Raw genomic sequence first — 20817 nt, 5'->3', positions numbered from 1 at the left:
ATTTAAATAATCATTGACAAAAGAAATGTTCTGACTGACCTTCTGAAGCTGTGCCTTCTTGCTGTTTGCCCCAACCAGGTGGCAGTTTGATTTTAGCCAAGTTAGATCTTGCAGCAGTTTCTGGGCCGAAGGACCATGCTCATGGGGGAGGTAATGAAGACCAACGAGCAGCCGCACCTGGGCCTCACTTAGTAAGCCCTTCCCACCACAGAGCCCACGACCCTGTGCCCGCTGTACCCGGCCCCCACCTACAGGTGCTCCTGACCTCGATCCTGAAACTTGCTGACTTGGTTGGTGTGACCTCTTTTTTTCCGCTTCTTGTCCCTCCCTCTCTGCTTTGCCCATAGGTGGGGATGAGGGTGGAGAGCTGGAATTCAGAGGGAAGACTGGGAGTTTGGCCACAGCATGGGTGGCTCTGAAGGTGGAAGGACAGTCGGACCTGTCAGGAGTTTTGGAACGCGAAGATGAGACAGAGGCACGATGGTCTGCTCTTGTGCTCTGCCGACCTGAAATATTGGTTCAAACGTAGCGATGGGGTCAACATAAATCACAGTGCGGAAACTTCAAGGGTTGAGATATAATAAAATGTGAGTTATTTGAAATCAGGCGAAAGCGTCAAACAGTAACAGTGATAGATGCTTAAACGTCACCAGGTACTTGGGTTTATAAAATCTTTACCTGCTTGCAGAGGTTGGTTAAGTTCTTCCATCCAGTCATGGAGTGCAGCAGTTAAAGCTCTCTCAGGACAGTACTCGTGCTCCTCGTCTGAAATATATACCTTCAGTTAAATAAATTGAAAATTATCCCAAAAAACATCATTTCTATTTATGTTCTTAAAACTACTGGGTTTAAAAGGTACTTCAATCTAATTGCCTTGTTCAGATTTTACTGGTAGAACTTTTTAATTTTGAATCCGATCAAATTAATGTTTCTCATGAAGTTCTTCAAGGTTTATTTCTTAGTCCTCTTTTCTTTTATCTATTCTCCCACTTGGAGCTTTCATTAGGCATTATGTCTACTCTTTTGATTTAATTTGTAATTTTACAGTTTATGTTTAAAATCTCAATATGAGTGTTTTATTCTTATGTTTGTAAAAATGTGTTGTTTTTAATTATCTTTGCTCTTTCTATATCGTAGCTTTATATTATCTTTAAGCACACTGAGTTATGAATGTATGAGATTTACTGTATAAACAAAGATGACTCAGCTTGAGTTAGCTTTAACATCTGTGAGGACAATTATCTTAATTCAAAGAATATACCTTGCAAGGGGAAGCCACAGTCTGAAGCCTCCCACCAAGATATATCCACAGGTTAACAGCAAACCTTTATGTAAGAATTATCATTTTCTTTAATTTCCTACAATGATTCAGTGTTTATTGTTTTTATCAGTTTTAAAGATATTTAATTCACCAGCATCCACCTTATTTTCCCATACAAGAGGATTCTACTCTCCTATCATTTTTTCTCATTATGAGACTGCATAGTTTCCCCTCCACTGCCACCTCTCAACAAACAGAGAGCAGAACTTCACACGCTTCAGTGTTCCTGAGCAGCCTTTGTTTTTATTGTTTCTTCTCCAACTCCCTTTCTTCCTTGATGGCTTGGATTTCTTTTTACATTTCCCATTGTGTAATAAAACTGAGCCATTTTGAGTTTATATCATGAAAACAGCATCTTTACAATAATAGATTGTATGCAAAACAGACTTACAACCATCTCATAATTTAATTTATTAGTTTTAACATGTCATGCATAGAATTAGATAAAAACTCAAACTTTACATAAACTACATAAAATATTGTTTTACCTACTGAGGAGCTATTCAAACTTTGTGTAGCAATAGTTTGAATAACAAGAGGTAGTAAATAGAAATTTCAGCTTGACCAGTGACCGTATGGTTGAAAGCTGATTTTTTTTTTTCCAATAAGTGAAGGCCCCACCAACAATAACACTTATCAGTGTTTTAGTTGTCACCATGTGTACTAGACTACAATTTAGCTTTGTTAAGTGTCATAGATGCTTGTGTCAGATGGGGCACTGGAAGAGATGTGAGTGAGCCTGTGCATAGCTTCTAGAATGTTCCTTTAGTGCATTTTATTTGCAGATAGTTTTCTCTAAAACAAAGTCACAGTTCTGTTAAATGTCATTTACTTTGATATTATAACATATTTCTCTTGCCCGTGCATTTGATCTAAATCTTTAATAAACACTTTATGTAAAATAGATTTGTGAAAACAAATCACAAAACTATACATATTGTATATGTAAGACGCTATTTAGAAGAAAACTGTCCTTTCCACAGAGTCATGTCTGCTACCTTCCTATAGGGAGTGAGATTTCATTAAAAAAACACAAAGGTTGCAATGATTACATTTCAATTTAATTTAATTTATAAACAATTTTGTAAATTTTATAAACCTTTTATGTCATCTTTTTCAGCTCTGTACCAGCTTGCCAGAGTATGCAGTGGGATGTAATTGGCTTCGAATTCGCAGTTGGGATTGAGCAGCAGACCCCTCAAGTGGCTTCTTAGCTGAGGGTCACGGCCCTTGAAAGGCCCCAGGAAGAGACGTCGGGTATCGTAGTCGTTAGCGTGCAGGTTGTCCCATATCAGCGGGGGCCGCTGGAGGACAGACTCCAACTCAGCAAGGCAGTCTAACGACAGTTGCCTGGAGATGACTTTGCTACCTGTGGGACACAGTGATGGATAGAAAGGCTTCACGTGTAGTTTTAAAGTTTGAGAAATAAAACTGGTCCCATAAAATTTACTTCTTTGTCTAGATAAATGTTAGGAGTGTCCATTTGAAATGTCAGATTTTTTAGTTTACTCAGTTTGCTTTTCAGCTATCCCTACACAAAAACAAACTGGGTTTATACTAAACCCAGATGCTAACTTTATACTGTTGGGAAGGATGTTTTTACCAAACTTTGGATCAAAAATTAACCCATTTTGTTGGGTTAAAGAAGAGACTAGGAGGACACCTATCATTCTTCAAAAACTGCCATTTAGGACTACACAGTGCCATGTCCAGAATTCACTAAAGCTATTTATAAAAAAATGAAGTGGTAAGATAGCACAATTATCCTGTATAGTATCATTAAGGTAAGTGCAATGTATCAATAACTTCAGTTCACACTGGAGAGCAGGCTTGTTCTCTTAAGACAACTTTAGCGTTTTACCTACAATGTAGCTAGCTCCAGTTACGCTATCTACATTCAATATTCACACTTTGTCCAAAAAATGTAATTAAATCAATACAGATATGATATTTTATGCAGCTGTTCATACCGAGCATGAATTTTGTAACTGAACTTAAATTGTTTGTTTTTAGTCAAATAAATTAAACAAATAAAAATAATTCATTTAACCTAAACATTAGTTGCTTGATAATATTTCATAAAAAATGTTCAACCCACTCTTTGGTAGCCTTAATCTTAGACATTAGTCACCTTTTTGCTATACACACACAAACACACACACACCCATGGACAGATTATCAATAATTTCCATATTTACTATCGATTTATGCTAATGACAAACAGCTGTACAGCTCCTTTTTCAAACTGTCTGCATTACTTAAGTGCCTTAAAGATGTTACAACCTGGTTAAAAAAATAACTGCCTTCAACTGATCTCTGAGAAGACCAAGTGTCTGATCTTTGCCTTGGAGAGGATGGATCCCCTGATCAAGCAACAGATTGGATATTTGAACTCAGCTGTAACCCAGTATGCTGACTTAAACCCATAACCAACCTGTTGTGTTAAATCCTGGGTTGTATTGGTCTATATTTAACCCTGAACTGGGTTATTTTTAAGCCAGACATTTTACAGTGTTATGTGTATGTATACAGTGCTTGCTTTATAAGTGGGATTTGCCAAAGCAATTTTAAATTTAGCTATTTTTAAATGTGCTGTGGGAGAAAGCTGTTTCCTCAAGGGAGGCACAAGATGATTGCTTGTTCACACAACAGCAACTTTGCATATTTTTGCCAGCAGTTCTGCTTCATATTTTATGCAGGCAGGTCAGCTGGGCATCTTTTTCCAGAAAGGCCTCCAGGAAGCAATTTTCTTCTATAAGAAACCACAGCAACGGTGTTACAGCTTCAGCAAATTTCCAAATGTTTAAAATCACAGATAATCGAGTGTTTACTTTCATCTCTCATTGATCGCTGAATCTAAAGAACTAGATAAACGATGCTAGATCTGTGTACTAGTTAGAGAGAAAGGGAGCTCCTTTATCCCTGAAGCTGCGTGACATACAGTACAGACCAAAAGTTTGGACACACCTTCTCATTCAAAGAGTTTTCTTTATTTTTATGACGATGAATATTGTAGCTTCACACTGAAGGCATCAAAACTATGAATTAACACATGTGGAATTATATACTGAACAAAAAAGTGTGAAACAACTGAAAATATGTCTTATATTCTAGGTTCTTCAAAGTAGCCACCTTTGGCTTTGATTACTGCTCCGCACACTCTTGGCATCCTGTTGATGAGCTTCAAGAGGTAGTCACCTGAAATGGTTTTCACTTCACAGGTGTGCCCTGTCAGGTTTAATAAGTGGGATTTCAAGCCTTATAAATGGGGTTGGGACCATCAGTTGTGTTGTGCAGGAGGTGGATACAGTACACAGCTGATAGTCCAACTGAATAGACTGTTAGAATTTGTATTATGGCAAGAAAAAAGCAGCTAAGTAAAGAAAAACGAGTGGCCATCATTACTTTAAGAAATGAAGGTCAGTCAGTCCGAACAATTGGGAAAACTTTGAAAGTGTCCCAAGTGCAGTCGCAAAAACCATCAAGCGCTACAAAGAAACTGGCTCACATGAGGACCGCCCCAGGAAAGGAAGACCAAGAGTCACCTCTGCTGCGGACGATAAGTTCATCCAAGTCACCAGCCTCAGAAATCGCAGGTTAACAGCAGCTCAGATTAGAGAACAGGTCAATACCACACAGAGTTCTAGCAGCAGACACATCTCTAGAACAACTGTTAAGAGGAGACTGTGTGAATCAGGCCTTCATGGTAAAATAGATGCTAGGAAACCACTGCTGAGGACAGGCAACAAGCAGAAGAGACTTGTTTGGGCTAAAGAACACAAGGAATGGACATTAGACCAGTGGAAATCTGTGCTTTGGTCTGATGAGTCCAAGTTTGAGATCTTTGGTTCCAACCACCGTGTCTTTGTGCGGCGCAGAAGAGGTGAACAGATTGACTCTACATGCCTGGTTCCCACCATGAAGCATGGAGGAGGAGGTGTGATGGTGTGGGGGTGCTTTGCTGGTGACACTGTTGGAGATTTATTCAAAATTGAAGGCATACTGAACCAGCATGGCTACCACAGCATCTTGCAGCGGCATGCTATTCCATCCGGTTTGCGTTTAGTTGGACCATCATTTATTTTTCAACAGGACAATGACCCCAAACACACCTCCAGGCTGTGTAAGGGCTATTTGACCAAGAAGGAGAGTGATGGGGTGCTGCGCCAGATGACCTGGCCTCCACAGTCACCGGACCTGAACCCAATCGAGATGGTTTGGGGTGAGCTGGACCGCAGAGTGAAGGCAAAAGGGCCAACAAGTGCTAAGCATCTCTGGGAACTCCTTCAAGACTGTTGGAAAACCATTTCAGGTGACTACCTCTTGAAGCTCATCAACAGAATGCCAAGAGTGTGCGGAGCAGTAATCAAAGCAAAAGGTGGCTACTTTGAAGAACCTAGAATATAAGACATATTTTCAGTTGTTTCACACTTTTTTGTTCAGGATATAATTCCACATGTGTTAATTCATAGTTTTGATGCCTTCAGTGTGAAGCTACAATATTCATAGTCATGAAAATAAAGACAACTCTTTGAATGAGAAGGTGTGTTCAAACTTTTGGTCTGTACTGTAACTTCCTCATGCCTTTGGCAACATCTAACTAATCAAAAACAAATGGCACTGAGAAGACACATGCCTGAACACATAATCTGTTCTGCCAGATGCCTGCAGCCTGACTAAACAATGCAAGTAAGGTACTATGTTAAATATAAATAATAGTAATAATAGTAATAACAACATAATAATGAAACAATCTTTTTTTAGTTTCCAATGTTGAAATATACCTAAACTGAGACAAAACCAAAACTGAAGAAATGATCTAAAAGTGAGTGGGCGAGCTTGTGTTCATACTGTAGTTCCATATGCACGTGGGAGGATGTGCACCTAAATCCTTTTATGGTTTGTGGAGGAGGTTAAGTGGGTTTGTGCAAAATCTAATTTGCATGTGTGCATGCTGAGATGTGCTTTTATTAGTGCATTTATCAGGCAAGAAGTTGCATTTCAAGTAAAGAACAAATTGGGTTCTTTTCAAATTATGTAAGGAATTACACAACTTGTAAGAACACATTTTCATTGATTTTCGTCTTACCTGTCCATATCACTGTTATGTTAGGCAATAGGTCCTCTCCAACTGTTTGCAGGTAGGGAGATTTAGACACACTTGGGGAGCACAGAGAACCGCAGTACTCTAACCGTGAGAAAGAAAGAGAAAATAATGTTTCATGCAGTAATAAACTGACTGGTGGAGTTTTATGCAGCCTTGACTTTGAGTTTTACCTGTAGGGCAAAAAAGGAAGACAGGTGGCTCCCCCAAGAAGCAATAAATCTCATTAGTTACTGTGACCTGAGCACGGGCAAATGAAGTGAAGGCCTCAGTGTCGGCCTGGCACATGGAGTGATCGATGTCGTCAAAGAGAATGGCAAACGCCTGGCACCCCAGGTCTGATACCTGGCAGAGAGGAACAAAGGAGGCTCGGAAAGTGGGACTAAACATGCAGGTTTGTTTCTGACATATTTTGCTGAGCATAACATGCCTGTTTCAGTTTGCGTTTGAGCAGCGTCAAGTCACAGGAAGAAGAAAAGACAATGTCCTGACCAGGGGAGACTGCATAAACAAATCTTAGACCTCTGGACTGGGCTTCCACTATAAGAGTGCGCAACTGAGCTGTGAAAGAAGAGAAGGTAAAGGGGAGGAACAAGTCATAAATATGAGGGTTAAAAGGAGAGAAATTAGAAAAATAAAATAACTATGTGTGGTTAGTCTCAAAAAACTGATTTGAAAAGACATTCTCTCATCATAAAGCCAAATGCTGCTTTTTCAAAACCTTTTGGGATAAACTTTTTTCTTGTCTATGCAGAGGCTAATGTTATAGTGTGCCTGTCATAATGAGGGTTTTTTGAAGGACCAATACGCAGAGGAGGATTCCAGTAGCTCGAGGTTTGCAGGTTGACGAGTCTTTAATCCTCAAGGCACGAACAGACAGGGTAGTAAACGCACATAAGGAAACACACATGAGGAACCAGTGGGGAACAAAGGAAACAAACGGGCTTAAATACATAACTGAACAGCAGGGGGAGCTAATGACAAACGTGACCAGAAAATCAGGGAAAAACACAGAACAGGTGTGGGTTTGGGGTGCAGGGAGACAAAAAACAAAGAACTAGACCAGGTAATATAACAAAAACTCAAACTCAAAACACAAGCCAGTATGACAGTGCCTTTTTATTGGTCCGCTACCAACAGATAGAAACATCCTGTTGGTGAGATCTGCTCATTAAAAGAGTGAGACAGTCAAGAAGGCCAATCAGGGCTGTAGGAAATGATGTTCCTTTGTTGCACAAGGATTTTTCTTTTTTGGAGTGAGATTTATCAGGGCAGAGTGAGAGTCAAAAGGAAGAAAAAGCATGAGACTCTTCAGATCAACTGTAGATTTTGTCACAGTAATTGCTTGCATTTTGTCTGTGCATATTCCATCCCACAATGTTGAACTGTAAACAATGGTTGGTGGCGTTAACTTCATTTATTTTCTCCTCTTTTTATGTGGATATTTAGTTTTATGCTGTGGGAATGGCATAATACAATCACGATACACTGGACAGAATAAACATTTTGATGCCCTTATGTTAGCAATAATAATGCATTTCCAAAAATATCAAAGAGCCAATCTCAAATTAATGGCAATGGAAGACACAAAGACCTGTGACTGTGTATTGTAGTGGCAGCGTTTGTTTTTGCTTCAACAGTTTTTCTCTAATTGGTATAACACAATCTTTTTCTTACTTTAAATAAGCAGAGTTGCACAAATGGCTGGGTGAGTGAGTACCTTGATGGAAGGAAATAACTGATGCACAAACCTTCCTCTTCGGGAGAATAGACTTCCCTCCACAGCAGTCTGTGTTTCAGGTCATCTTTGGGACCATACAGGTAGGTGTTCAATCCCCACAGCTGCATCCTGAGGGAGATGAGGAAAGGAGATTTTTTTTGTCAATACTGTAAAATGTTGAGCAAAAGAAAGACAAAAGGAAGTTAATTAAATGGTTTGAAGAGGCTGATAGAGGTCGGATAATTGTAGAGATGTACCGATGATAATTCTATGTCTGGTTATCCTCTGAAATGAACTACAGACATCTCGTAGAAATGTATTTACTTTTATATAACGTCTAACATCTCTGTTGCTTCCTCTGACCTTTTTGTAAAGTCATGTAATAATTAGGACACAAAAAATGGATGTCCAATCTTGTTCTGACTCATCCCTGGAAAAGAAAGGGATTTAACATAAGGTAAACAACAGAAATTAACCGTCATTTACTCATGAACAAAGTCATCTACAAAAATGTGTATGTTGAGGAAAAAAATGAAGATACCCTAACTGCTAATGGAGTATGTTACCCTGTTTTGTAGAAATTGCTTCAATGGGATGCTTCTTGTAGCCATATACCAGTCTGAGATCAGTTTGAGGAAAGTTTGCTCCACTTCTTACTTTCATCTGTGAGATGTTTGAGGGGTTTCCTGCATTTGCACCCCGTTTAAAGTCTCAGCACAACATCTCAATCAAAATCTGGACTTGACCCCAGACTTCCTATTTCTTAGTTATCATGCTGTCCTACAAGGATTCATAAGTAATTATGGGGCAATTGTCATACTGCAGGGTCCAGTTCTGCTCCAGCTTTATTTTTGTATTTTACTCAAGCACCCTACATGGTAAAGGTCATAGTGGATTCTATGATGATGAGCTGGCCAGGTCCTGCTAAAGCAAAGACCCAAACAGTGACACTTCCAGCTCTATACTTCACAGTTAGTATGAGGCTCTTTTCCTCCTATGCTGTATTATGTTTACACCAAAACGTGCTCTCTGTTCTGGGGTCCAAAACATTACATTTTAGACCCATCGGTGCAAAACACATGGATCCAGAGGTCCTTGTCACTATACTTTCTCTAACTAATTTTATGTTTTTTTTACGAAGCAAAGTTTTCCCCCTTAGACACCTCCCACCTCCTCTTTCTGTTTGTACAGGCATGCATTTTCATATCAGCAGTAGCAAGAATCTGCTGTAGGTGCGGTGATGACATGGTTTTGGAGATTTATTTTAGCATCTTGCAATCCTCCATTAGTAGATTATCTTCCAGACAGAGGAAAACCTGATTTGAATACGTTTCAGACCCCTTTTAAACTCCTTAAAAGACTCAATATTTGCTACAATCTACTTATAAAACAGCTCTTTAGATCTTTTCTTTAGAACATGGAGTTCACTCTTCCTTCAACAACCTGGAGCACACCAGATAAAGTGTCTGAGGTTTAAAAAATTCAAACCCCCTTCGAAATGCTGAATAACATCTAATGATGCGCTCCCGATGTGTGTTTTAGTCATTTCAACTGTCCATACATGCATATTGACTAATAATACGATTTTTAATAGTATTTTACAGAAGGTTTTAAAACATCTTTACACTAACCTAAATCATTCAGTCACATTGCTTACCTTCAGTTTTGTTAAGTTTAAAATTAAATATCTGTAAATATATGTTCAAATATATTTAAAAAACACAGGCTTTTACAGGTGTCCCTTGTTATTCCTGCCTGTATATACTGGAAAGAAACGTAGTTGACATTGGGATTTCTTCCCTCAGTAACAGCGGCCACACCAAAAAATGTTGTCAGACTGACCTGGTAGCACTGGTGTGTTGACTGTTAATGAAAACAATGGATTCTGTTTTAAGTTTACGGTCAGCCACTTACCATTCAGAGCCAACTAAGCTTAGAATCATCCGATTCTCATCAAAAGCCGGTTTCTCGCCATCTTTATTTGCTATGACTTAAAGAGCCAAGACTGATTTGCTGGAGTATGTATCACTTACTAATTTATTGTCTTTTTTATAAAGCATTTTTCACATCCATCCTTTCCAAGCTTTAAAACTTCTCTTCGTCAGAGATATAACTTAGTACAGAGAGATGTTTGGCACTGAGAGGGAGAAGAGGACAATAAGAGAAAAAATAAAATAAAAAATAGAACTGCTGAAATCATAATGAAAACATATCAACTGTCTGTATCACGAAGTCCCAAGGCCACGTCAATTACGATAAATAAGCTTCTGAATTATAAAACTAAATCTGCATCAGAAGCCATTCATTCAGCCATGTCCCTCTTCCTGCTCATTTCTGGTAGGGAAGTGATCTCATCTTTCACTTCCTGGACAGATGGCATGTAAGTCGCCTCCACAAAGTGCCAACTTACATGCAATCACACAAACACGGATATTGTGTATAAATCTAGGCACCTCTCTGCCAAACCTATCAAACACTAAATAACTGTCGGCATCCCACAATACTGTCCCAAATAAAACGTCTCTATAAATAAATTTGGAACCCACACACTCAGCTGCTGGTGCAGTTTTGGAGTAACTCTCAAAGTGTTTTATTATTAGCAATTAAACTATAGTACTTTATCCAAGTTTTCGGTTTGGATTTAATCATTTATTCTTAAAGGTAAGATCAGTGTGGCATTCTGAAATAATTGGTTCCCTTCCAGCCACAAAGCATGCCTGAGGGTAATGAGAGGGCATTAAAATCCTTTGTAAGTTTTACATTAATTAATTAATTGATATCTGCATTAATTTACAGCATGTTTGCTCTCCTCATTGTTCACTTATATGATTGTTTCTATTTTCATGAAAGAATGACTGATCCTTTTTTTAAATTTGCGTGTTTATTGCGTAGGGAGCTGAGTCATACACAGCTTCTTTTTCTTTGTGCACAGAGGAAACTGCTAATGAAAAAATCTTTGGCACTTAAAATGGAATGCAGTTACTTCCCGGGGCTGTGACTCAAATTAAATTGCAGTCTAAACCTGAGTTGCAGAGTTAGGTTATAAAACAGTATGCCAAACTGTGAACGTCTCATAGGATGGTTCAATCCCTCAGCTGACGAAAAGAAGATCATGGTGCATCTGCAAATCCACCAAAACATTGTCATCTACTTAAACTAACAGGCCTAGCCAAGGAGGGCATTAAGCAGAGAAGCAGCCAAAAGGCTCATGGTAACTCTGAAGGAGCTGCAGAGATCGACAGCTTAGGTGGGAAAATCTGTCCACTGTCCAAATCCAGAAATCTGGCTTTCCAAAGCAAGAAGAAAGACATTGTTCATTTTTTCAGTTTACCAAAATGTAAAGGACACAGCAAACAAGTGGTCAGATGAGAGTGAAACTGAACTTCATGGCTTGCATGGAAAACGCAACACTTCTCCTCAGAGTATACACACTGTCGGCAATATTAAACATAGGGGTGGCAGCATCATAGTGTGGGGAAGCTTTAGTTCACCAGGGACGGGGAAGCTGGTCAGAGTTGATGGGAGGATGGATGGAGCTAAATACAGAGCAATCCTACAAGAAAATCTGTTAGAGGTTCACCTTCCAGCAGGACACCAACATAAACATTCAGCCAGAGCTAAAATTTAATGGTTCAGATCGCAGGTCCAGTCCTCGAGGGTCAGTTTTCTGCTATTTTTAGAAGTGTCTCTAATTCTAAGTTAGACCTCAGTGCTGCATTTGATACAGTCGATCACAAAATTCTCTTAGAAAGGCTGGAATATGCTGTAGAGATCAGGGGAACAGCGCTAGGCTGGTTTAAATCTTATCTGTCTGACAGATTCCAGTTTGTTCATGTAAATGATAAATCATCTTTAAACTCCAGGGTTAATTGTGGAGTACCACAGGGCTCAGTACTTGGGCCAATTCTCTTTACTATATATATATATATATGCTTCCAATAGGTCAAATTATCAGGCAGCATGGGATACATTTTCACTGTTACGCTGATGATACTCAGCTTTACTTATCCATGAATCCTGATGAGCCCAACCAGTTAGATAGACTACAAGCATGTCTTGAAGATATAAAAACTTGGATGACATTAAATGTTTTGCTTCTAAATTCAGACAAGACAAGTTGTCGTTTTTGGACCGGAGTCTTTAAAAAAGAAACTGCTTAGTCAATCACTTAACCTGGATGGCATTAAATTGACCTCTGATAATAAAGTAAAAAACCTTGGTGTTATGTTTGACCAGGACATGTCATTTAAATCCCATATTAAACAGGTTTCTAGGATTTCCTTCTTTCATCTCTGGAACATTGCCAAAATTAGAAATATCCTGTCCAGGAGTGACGCTGAAAAACTAGTCCATGCATTTGTTACTTCAAGGCTGGACTATTGTAATTCGTTACTATCAGGATGTCCACAAAATGCAGTTAAAAGCCTTCAGCTGATTCAAAATGCTGCAGCAAGAGTTCTGATGAAAATTAAAAAGAGAGATCATATTTCTCCTATTTTAGCTTCCCTTCATTGGCTCCCTGTTAAATCCAGAATATAATTTAAAATTCTCCTCCTCACATATAAAGCCCTTAATGATCTAGCTCCATCATACATCAGAGATCTGATTGTTCCATATGTTCCTAACAGAGCACTTCGTTCTCAGACTGCAGGTTTACTGGTGGTTCCTAGAGTCTCTAGAAGTAGAATGGGAGGCAGATCCTTTAGTTATCAGGCTCCTCTCCTGTGGAACCAGCTCCCAGCTTTAGTCCGTGAGGCAGACACCCTGTCTACTTTTAAGGCTAGGCTTAAAACTTTCCTTTTTGATAAAGCTTATAGTTAGAGTGGCTTTGGTTATCAGGGAGGGAGCCTTCCTCCCTCCCTCTTGGTTGGAGTAAGGGGGAGTCAGGTTTAGCCTAAACCGGCTCAGTTATGGTTGAGGTGCAAACACACCCTCCATTTCTGCTACCTGTATGACCCCTTCTCTTTTCCAATGGTTATAATCAGTCTGACAGAGGGAGGTATCCCAATCATTGTGGTTTTTAGTATAACAATGACCATCAGTGGGACCCTTTGTGAGGTGCCTTGAGACGACATTGTTGTAAATAAGCGCCGTTTAACTAAATAATCTGAACTGAAACTATCTGTGTAGTTATGCTGCTATAGGCTTAGGCTGCTGGAGGACATAACGACCACTTTCACCCTCTTCGCTACATTCTCACACTACTCTCCAATGTTGCATTATTTGCTGTTATTTCAGCTTTTAACTTTGTTCTCTCTTTTCTCTTCCTAGAAGCTACACCTGGCCTGACTCTGTGTCTGCCTGTGACACCTTTCTGGAGAGGGGAATCGTACGAGCTTCTGCTGGCAACAACTTAATGCTCACCCTCTACCGATGATCCACATGGCCCTGTCTTTTAGTGTTTAACCCTTTCTCTCTCCTAGACATGGAAATTGACTGAGCTTTTACTGTAACTAATTATATGTGCTCTCTTTCAGACTCTAACCTTGAAAACTGGCTCAGAGTTTATCTGTTCTTTCTTTATAGATGAAATGACTAAAGTAGCTACATCCATTAACATTTACTTTTCCTTCCCATAGAAAGTACTCCTGGATCAGTGCTTCTGTGTTCTTTTTGTGTCTCTGCTCTGTTCTTTCAAACCCCCAGTCGGTCGTGGCAGATGGCCGCTCACACTGAGCCTGGTTCTGATGGAGGTTTCTTCCTGTTAAAAGGGAGTTTTTCCTCTCCACTGTCGCTACATGCATGCTCAGTATGAGGGATTGCTGCAAAGTCAACGCCAGTGACTGTCCACTGCCTCTACATGCTCATCTGGGAGGAGGGAATGCTGTAAGTCACTGACTGGATGCAATCTGCTGGGTTTCCTTAGATAGAAAAACGTTTTATCCAATTTGAATAAATAACTGAATCTGACTTTCCTGTTCAATTGTTAGGATTAATTGGAATGTATGTACCTGACTGTTGTGAAGTGCCTTGAGACAACATGTGTTGTGAATTGGCGCTATATAAATAAAACTGAATTGAATTGAATTGAATTCAAAATGATATAATTAGGTAAATGGCAGGAATCTGTAGAAACTTGACTGAATGCTAAGGAGGCAATTCAGCCATTTGAACCAGGTGTGTTGTACCAGGGAAACATCAAAAACTTGCATGACAGAGTACTTGAGTACCGAGTACTTGAGTTTGACGTTTCTGGTTTAAGTAAAACATATTGTCAGAATTGGCCCAGTTGAAGTCCAGATTGAAATGCAAATGTAGTCTGTGGCAAGACTAAAAAATTAAATAGTCAATCGACAAAAATTTTAATTACATTAAGTTCAATATCTTTCGATAGCACTGATTCTCAAAAAAGGTCTTCTCAAGGCACTTTATAACAAAAATAAAGGTATTACAAAGCTGAGCAAATCTCAATCTCAAAAGACTTGAAGCTGTAATTGCAGTAAAAGGTGGTTCTAAGTTTGGACTCAGGTAGGCTGAATTCTATTGCAACACACTTTTCAAATTTATAATGTAAAAGTATTTTAAAAATATGTGTCATTACCCTCACCTTCACAATGCACTTTTTTGTGTTGGTCTATCACATGTAATGCAAATAAAAGCAAAATTTTAAGTTGTAAAGTTAAAATGTGAAAACGTTTAGAGAGAATGAACACTTTTGCAAGGTACTCTGTGTGAAAACTATTAACGTAAAACATTAAAACAATACAAACACATCGCCCATGATCACACAGACAGTTCAAACACACCAAAAATGAACTGGCTTGCAAAAAAAACCCAAAACTCATCAGACTATGTTTAACAAGTAGAGTTATTTATCTGCTTACCATTGAAAGAGAACTTTTCTCTGATCCATAGACCAAGGACGACCATAGAAACCTGGAGGAAAATCAAATATGAGGTGAATACATTCACACAAAAATAAATGCTGGGTTTACCTGCTCATAGGGAGCTCTATTATTAGACATTAGCTACATTAGCCTATGTTTAGGGTAAAAAGCCTAACACAGTGTGCAAACACATAACCCAACCCCTTTGCAATAATTAAACCCAGGGCTGGATTGCTCCATATGTGACCCAGTACTAGGTGACTAAAAGAAGTCAAATTGGATTGTTTGTAACATGTTACATTTTTATAGTTTTATATTGACATTTTGGAGAAAAAAGAAAGAAGCTTACAAGCCTGATAACATCATCAAAACTGTGAAATACTGGCATAGCACTATCATGTTGTTGGAATATATTGCTCCTTTTTTTATATATTAAGAATATATTAAAGCAAGATTTTCAGCCATCTGCCAGAAGCCTCTAGTTGGAAACAAATGGGCTTAGAAACAAGGTCAATGTTCTGGAGAGACCATCACAAAGTCCTGATCTCAATCCCATAGAAAATATTGGAGCAGAGTTGAACAGGTGTGTGCGATCAAGACAGCCCACAAAAATGACTCATCATTTGTCTCCAGAAGACTGGGCTTCAATTCCAGCAAACCTTTGTGAGACGATTGTAGAAGGGTACCAAAATCTATTCCCTTAATCAATTCTAGCTGGATATATATCCAAAAGGCATCTCATTTAATGCACTGTAATGTTTTGAGATTTAAAAAACTAACAAAGATTAGGGACAAGCACTTTGATGGATTAATGGTAGTACTCTTCTAATCCCTTTATTTTCAGCTGGATTTAAAACTTAGTTCTTCTAAAGGATTTACAGCACATCGTTCTCTTATGGTTAAAAGTTTGTGCATTAAAATTTAAGAACTGAAAACAACATCAGACCAATTAGTGTACATGTTAAGTAACTAGAAAGAAAATCTGATAAGTGAGACCTCTAAACTTCAGTTTTCGGTCACTGATAACTGGCTGCTGCAGCTAAAATGCAAAACGTACAGTAAGGCAAAATTATTGAAGAACTTCCAGTCCCTGCTCGGCCGTACCCCCAATGTATTTGGTTTAGGCCTAATTTATCTGCATGCACACTCTCCATCACATTTTCTATTCTTAGAAATGGGAGCATCCCCAGTGTCCCTCCCAGTCCTGTATGTTACTGAATAAGTCTGCAGTGTGTCTATGTGTGCAAGTACAGAAAGTGGGTTAGAGCGACAAGTAAATTAAATACATTCCAGACCACTTTCTTCTGCATGCCTTTGGGGAATTTCTTCATTATTGCTTTGGTGTGCATGTGTGTGACGTGTGACATTTCTAGATATGAGTGGAGTCCTCCCTGTTAAGCCAAATTAATAAAAACCTCTGTAGAAACCACCTAGAGGGTTTGAGAAAAAGAGCTTAGAGGAAGTATAAAAATCTAACAACCAATTAGCTGCTGGACTGCACTGGAATAAACAGGATTTATGATGGCATGTGTTGTGAACTAGCACTGTAAAATTCTGAATTTAAATGGATTCAATAATAATAACATAGCAGGAATGCTAGATGCTTGAGACTCCTGTTTAATGTTTTGGTTCATTTACGATATTGACGAGCTTGTCACAAATAAAGGGTTTTAAAGACAGTAATTTCCTACTTGAGGTACTAATGTTTATCACACATATATCACTGATGAGCTATAAAAACTTGATAGCATTTCACAAACATCTTGCCTAGACAAACATTTAAGACCTGAAAAAAGAAGAAAATAGGATACTTTACGTATTTATTGGCACAGCATGACCTTTCTGACACATTTAACACTGTACATACAACACTGACACCAGCTGAGTCAGACTGCCACTGAGTTTTTGGACATGACACTTCTACACGTCATGTGTACAGCACATGTGCCACTGCCACAGCATTTACAAACCTACTGCTCAAATATCACAGCAATGATCTCATCTCAGGCAACACAGTGCAAACATTTTGTCTGCCCTGATGAAGACTCCCTCACCTCAGGAAGCCAGATACCTAAAACGACTTATTTTCTGATTACTTCAGCTACTAGTTATCTGAGTTACTCAGGCCATTACGATTTTAATCTCAGACTGCCAGCTGATTCTAAATATGGAAAAAATAAATAGTATTGTGCTACAGTATACAGGTCCTTCTAAAAAAATTAGCATATTGTGATAAAGTTCATTATTTTCTATAATGTAATGATGAAAATTTAACATTCATATATTTTAGATTCATTGCACACTAACTGAAATATTTCAGGTCTTTTATTGTCTTAATACGGATGATTTTGGCATACAGCTCATGAAAACCCAAAATTCCTATCTCACAAAATTAGCATATTTCATCCGACCAATAAAAGAAAAGTGTTTTTAATACAAAAAACGTCAACCTTCAAATAATCATGTACAGTTATGCACTCAATACTTGGTCGGGAATCCTTTTGCAGAAATGACTGCTTCAGTGCGGCGTGGCATGGAGGCAATCAGCCTGTGGCACTGCTGAGGTCTTATGGAGGCCCAGGATGCTTCGATAGCGGCCTTTAGCTCATCCAGAGTGTTGGGTCTTGAGTCTCTCAACGTTCTCTTCACAATATCCCACAGATTCTCTATGGGGTTCAGGTCAGGAGAGTTGGCAGGCCAATTGAGCACAGTGATACCATGGTCAGTAAACCATTTACCAGTGGTTTTGGCACTGTGAGCAGGTGCCAGGTCGTGCTAAAAAATGAAATCTTCATCTCCAAAAAGATTTTCAGCAGATGGAAGCATGAAGTGCTCCAAAATCTCCTGATAGCTAGCTGCATTGACCCTGCCCTTGATAAAACACAGTTGGCATTTTGGCATTTCCTTCTCCCCGGTCTTCCTCCAGACTCTGGCACCTTGATTTCCGAATGACATGCAGAATTTGCTTTCATCCGAAAAAAGTACTTTGGACCACTGAGCAACAGTCCAGTGCTGCTTCTCTGTAGCCCAGGTCTGGGGAATGCGGCACCTGTAGCCCATTTCCTGCACACGCCTGTGCACGGTGGCTCTGGATGTTTCCACTCCAGACTCAGTCCACTGCTTCCGCAGGTCCCCCAAGGTCTGGAATCGGCCCTTCTCCACAATCTTCCTCAGGGTCCGGTCACCTCTTCTCGTTGTGCAGCGTTTTCTGCCACACTTTTTCCTTCCCACAGACTTCCCACTGAGGTGCCTTGATACAGCACTCTGGGAACAGCCTATTCGTTCAGAAATTTCTTTCTGTGTCTTACCCTCTTGCTTGAGGGTGTCAATAGTGGCCTTCTGGACAGCAGTCAGGTCGGCAGTCTTACCCATGATTGGGGTTTTGAGTGATGAACCAGGCTGGGAGTTTTAAAGGCCTCAGGAATCTTTTGCAGGTGTTTAGAGTTAACTCGTTGATTCAGATGATTAGGTTCATAGCTCGTTTAGAGACCCTTTTAATGATATGCTAATTTTGTGAGATAGGAATTTTGGGTTTTCATGAGCTGTATGCCAAAATCATCCGTATTAAGACAATAAAAGACCTGAAATATTTCAGTTAGTGTGCAATGAATCTAAAATATATGAATGTTAAATTTTCATCATGACATTATGGAAAATAATGAACTTTATCACAATATGCTAATTTTTTGAGAAGGACCTGTACAGTGATATTTGCTACCTGTGGAATTATAAACATTAATAAATGGAACTCTACATAGCTCTTTTTCCTTTACTATCATTTTCCTCCTCTTTATCAAAGTTGGAGTCAAACATTTTGGAGATCTGTTGAGTTGTATGTTCTCTACCTTTTTTAACATCATCATCATTAACTGCCCACCATAACAGCAGCCTTCCTCCTCCTCATAGCCTCCACACACCATCTCTGTCATCATCTGTTATTATCGTGTCAATCAAACTTCAACACATTATCTTAGGCTCAAACCTCCTCGTCACATCATTTGTATTCTTTCCATCATTTCTGTTTTAGTCATCAGTATATCTGTCTTTATTTTCAAGCAGCTAAAGTAGGATATTTCAAACAGACATCATCTGATGCTTTCCACTGCCTGCCTTTTGATCTCCACTTCTAGCTTGGCTGATGCCCACAACATCATTTGCCACAGAGCTTTTCATGCAAGCTTATTCTTCCTTCATAAATATATTTATCAACACGCCCACACCCATCTTTCAGTAGCTGCAAACGATTGTTTTTATTACAGGTCAGGTCATATTAATTTCTATTCAATATCAACACGCTGTGTATAAGAATAAAATGAAATCACATGATTTGTAGGAGATCAGTGATAAAGTCGATCGCTCTCACCTTCCACCACCCCACAAAGGAACTGTTTCTTCTCCTCCATCGCTGCCTCCCTCCGCTTCCTGTCGACCTCTAACGAGAGAGGAGAGATGTTTTCTCCGCCGATCAGCTCAGATTCCGGGAATGTTCTTCATGCCTACCGTTCATATGCTTCCTCTTCTTTCTGTCTCTCTCCTTCCTCTCATCCTGCTCCTCCTCCTCCTCACTACACCGCCGGATGCTCCCGCGCTGCGTTCAGGTGCTAACGGGACGCGCCAGCTTTAAACCGTTTCCTACAGTGAGCAATTAGCCTCCTATCAATAAATCGTCGGAAACATCAAATTCTCGGATATGTAATGCTTAGTCGTTGGATTGATGACGTTACATAATTATTGTTTAGAATATTGTAGTTCTGTATTGTTTCAAAATGTTTATCCTCTACAATTTAAGCGAAAAATATGCAAAGGTCTCAGGTAAAAAAAAATATAAACAATAAATATCCGCGGTTACCTCATGGCATAAATGTGGAAACCCTTAACCTTCGTTGAAGCACATAAAGGTTCAGCATGCAGTCTTCTTGAGTTCACATCTGCTTTAAATTAGCTGGAAATAAAGTTCAGTTGTCCAAATAGGATGTTCCAGACTTTGGTTATTTGCATCCTTTAGCACAAGTCAAAGTTTGCAGACAGGTTATAAAAGATCAGAGGGATTTTATTGTACAAGAGTATCAATCAGGAGATGAATAAGAAAAAAAACAAAAAAAAAACAACATTATATAAAGTACAGACCAAAAGTTTGGACACACCTTCTCATTCAAAGAGTTTTCTTTATTTTCATGACGATGAATATTGTAGCTTCACACTGAAGGCATCAAAACTATGAATTAACACATGTGGAACTATATACTGAACAAAAAAGTGTGAAACAACTGAAAATAGGTCCAGCTCACCCCAAACCATCTCGATTGGGTTCAGGTCCGGTGACTGTGAAGGCCAGGTCATCTTGCGCAGCACCCCATCACTCTCCTTCTTGGTCAAATAGCCCTTACACAGCCTGGAGGTGTGTTTGGGGTCATTGTCCTGTTGAAAAATAAATGATGGTCCAACTAAACGCAAGCCGGATGGAATAGCATGCCGCTGCAAGATGCTGTGGTAGCCATGCTGGTTCAGTATGTCTTCAGTTTTGAATAAATCCCCAACAGTGTCACCAGCAATGCACCCCCACACCATCACACCCCCTCCTCCATGCTTCACGGTGAGAACCAGGCATGTAGAGTCCATCCATTCACCTCTTCTGCGCCGCACAAAGACACGGTGGTTGGAACCAAAGATCTCAAACTTGGACTCATCAGACCAAAGCACAGATTTCCACTGGTCTAATGTCCATTCTTTGTGTTCTTTAGCCCAAACAAGTCTCTTCTGCTTGTTGCCTGTCCTCAGCAGTGGTTTCCTAGCAGCTATTTTACCATGAAGGCCTGATTCACACAGTCTCCTCTTAACAGTTGTT

General features: G+C 39.4%; 1 protein-coding gene across 1 annotated transcript in view; it reads right to left on the bottom strand.

Moving 5' to 3' along the window:
• The window catches only part of si:dkey-183c6.8 (protein O-GlcNAcase), a 31661-nt gene extending 12068 nt beyond the window's left edge, over positions 1-19593 (bottom strand). The window contains exons 1-10 of the mRNA XM_047386817.1: positions 19473-19593; positions 19336-19404; positions 14970-15021; positions 8177-8274; positions 6856-6986; positions 6599-6770; positions 6411-6509; positions 2421-2690; positions 679-765; positions 40-506 (exon numbers count right to left, since the gene is read on the bottom strand). Coding sequence (XP_047242773.1) covers positions 40-506; positions 679-765; positions 2421-2690; positions 6411-6509; positions 6599-6770; positions 6856-6986; positions 8177-8274; positions 14970-15021; positions 19336-19404; positions 19473-19479 — 1452 coding nt within the window. The 5' untranslated portion in view covers positions 19480-19593. The remainder of the gene's footprint in view (positions 1-39; positions 507-678; positions 766-2420; positions 2691-6410; positions 6510-6598; positions 6771-6855; positions 6987-8176; positions 8275-14969; positions 15022-19335; positions 19405-19472) is intronic.
• Positions 19594-20817: the final 1224 nt, after the last annotated feature.

The sequence above is a fragment of the Girardinichthys multiradiatus genome, chromosome 14, assembly GCF_021462225.1.
Source record: "Girardinichthys multiradiatus isolate DD_20200921_A chromosome 14, DD_fGirMul_XY1, whole genome shotgun sequence".
NCBI classification, from domain to species: domain Eukaryota; kingdom Metazoa; phylum Chordata; class Actinopteri; order Cyprinodontiformes; family Goodeidae; genus Girardinichthys; species Girardinichthys multiradiatus.
The sequence above is the reverse complement of the archived record's forward strand: the minus strand, read 5'-3'. Positions and strand labels throughout refer to the sequence as shown.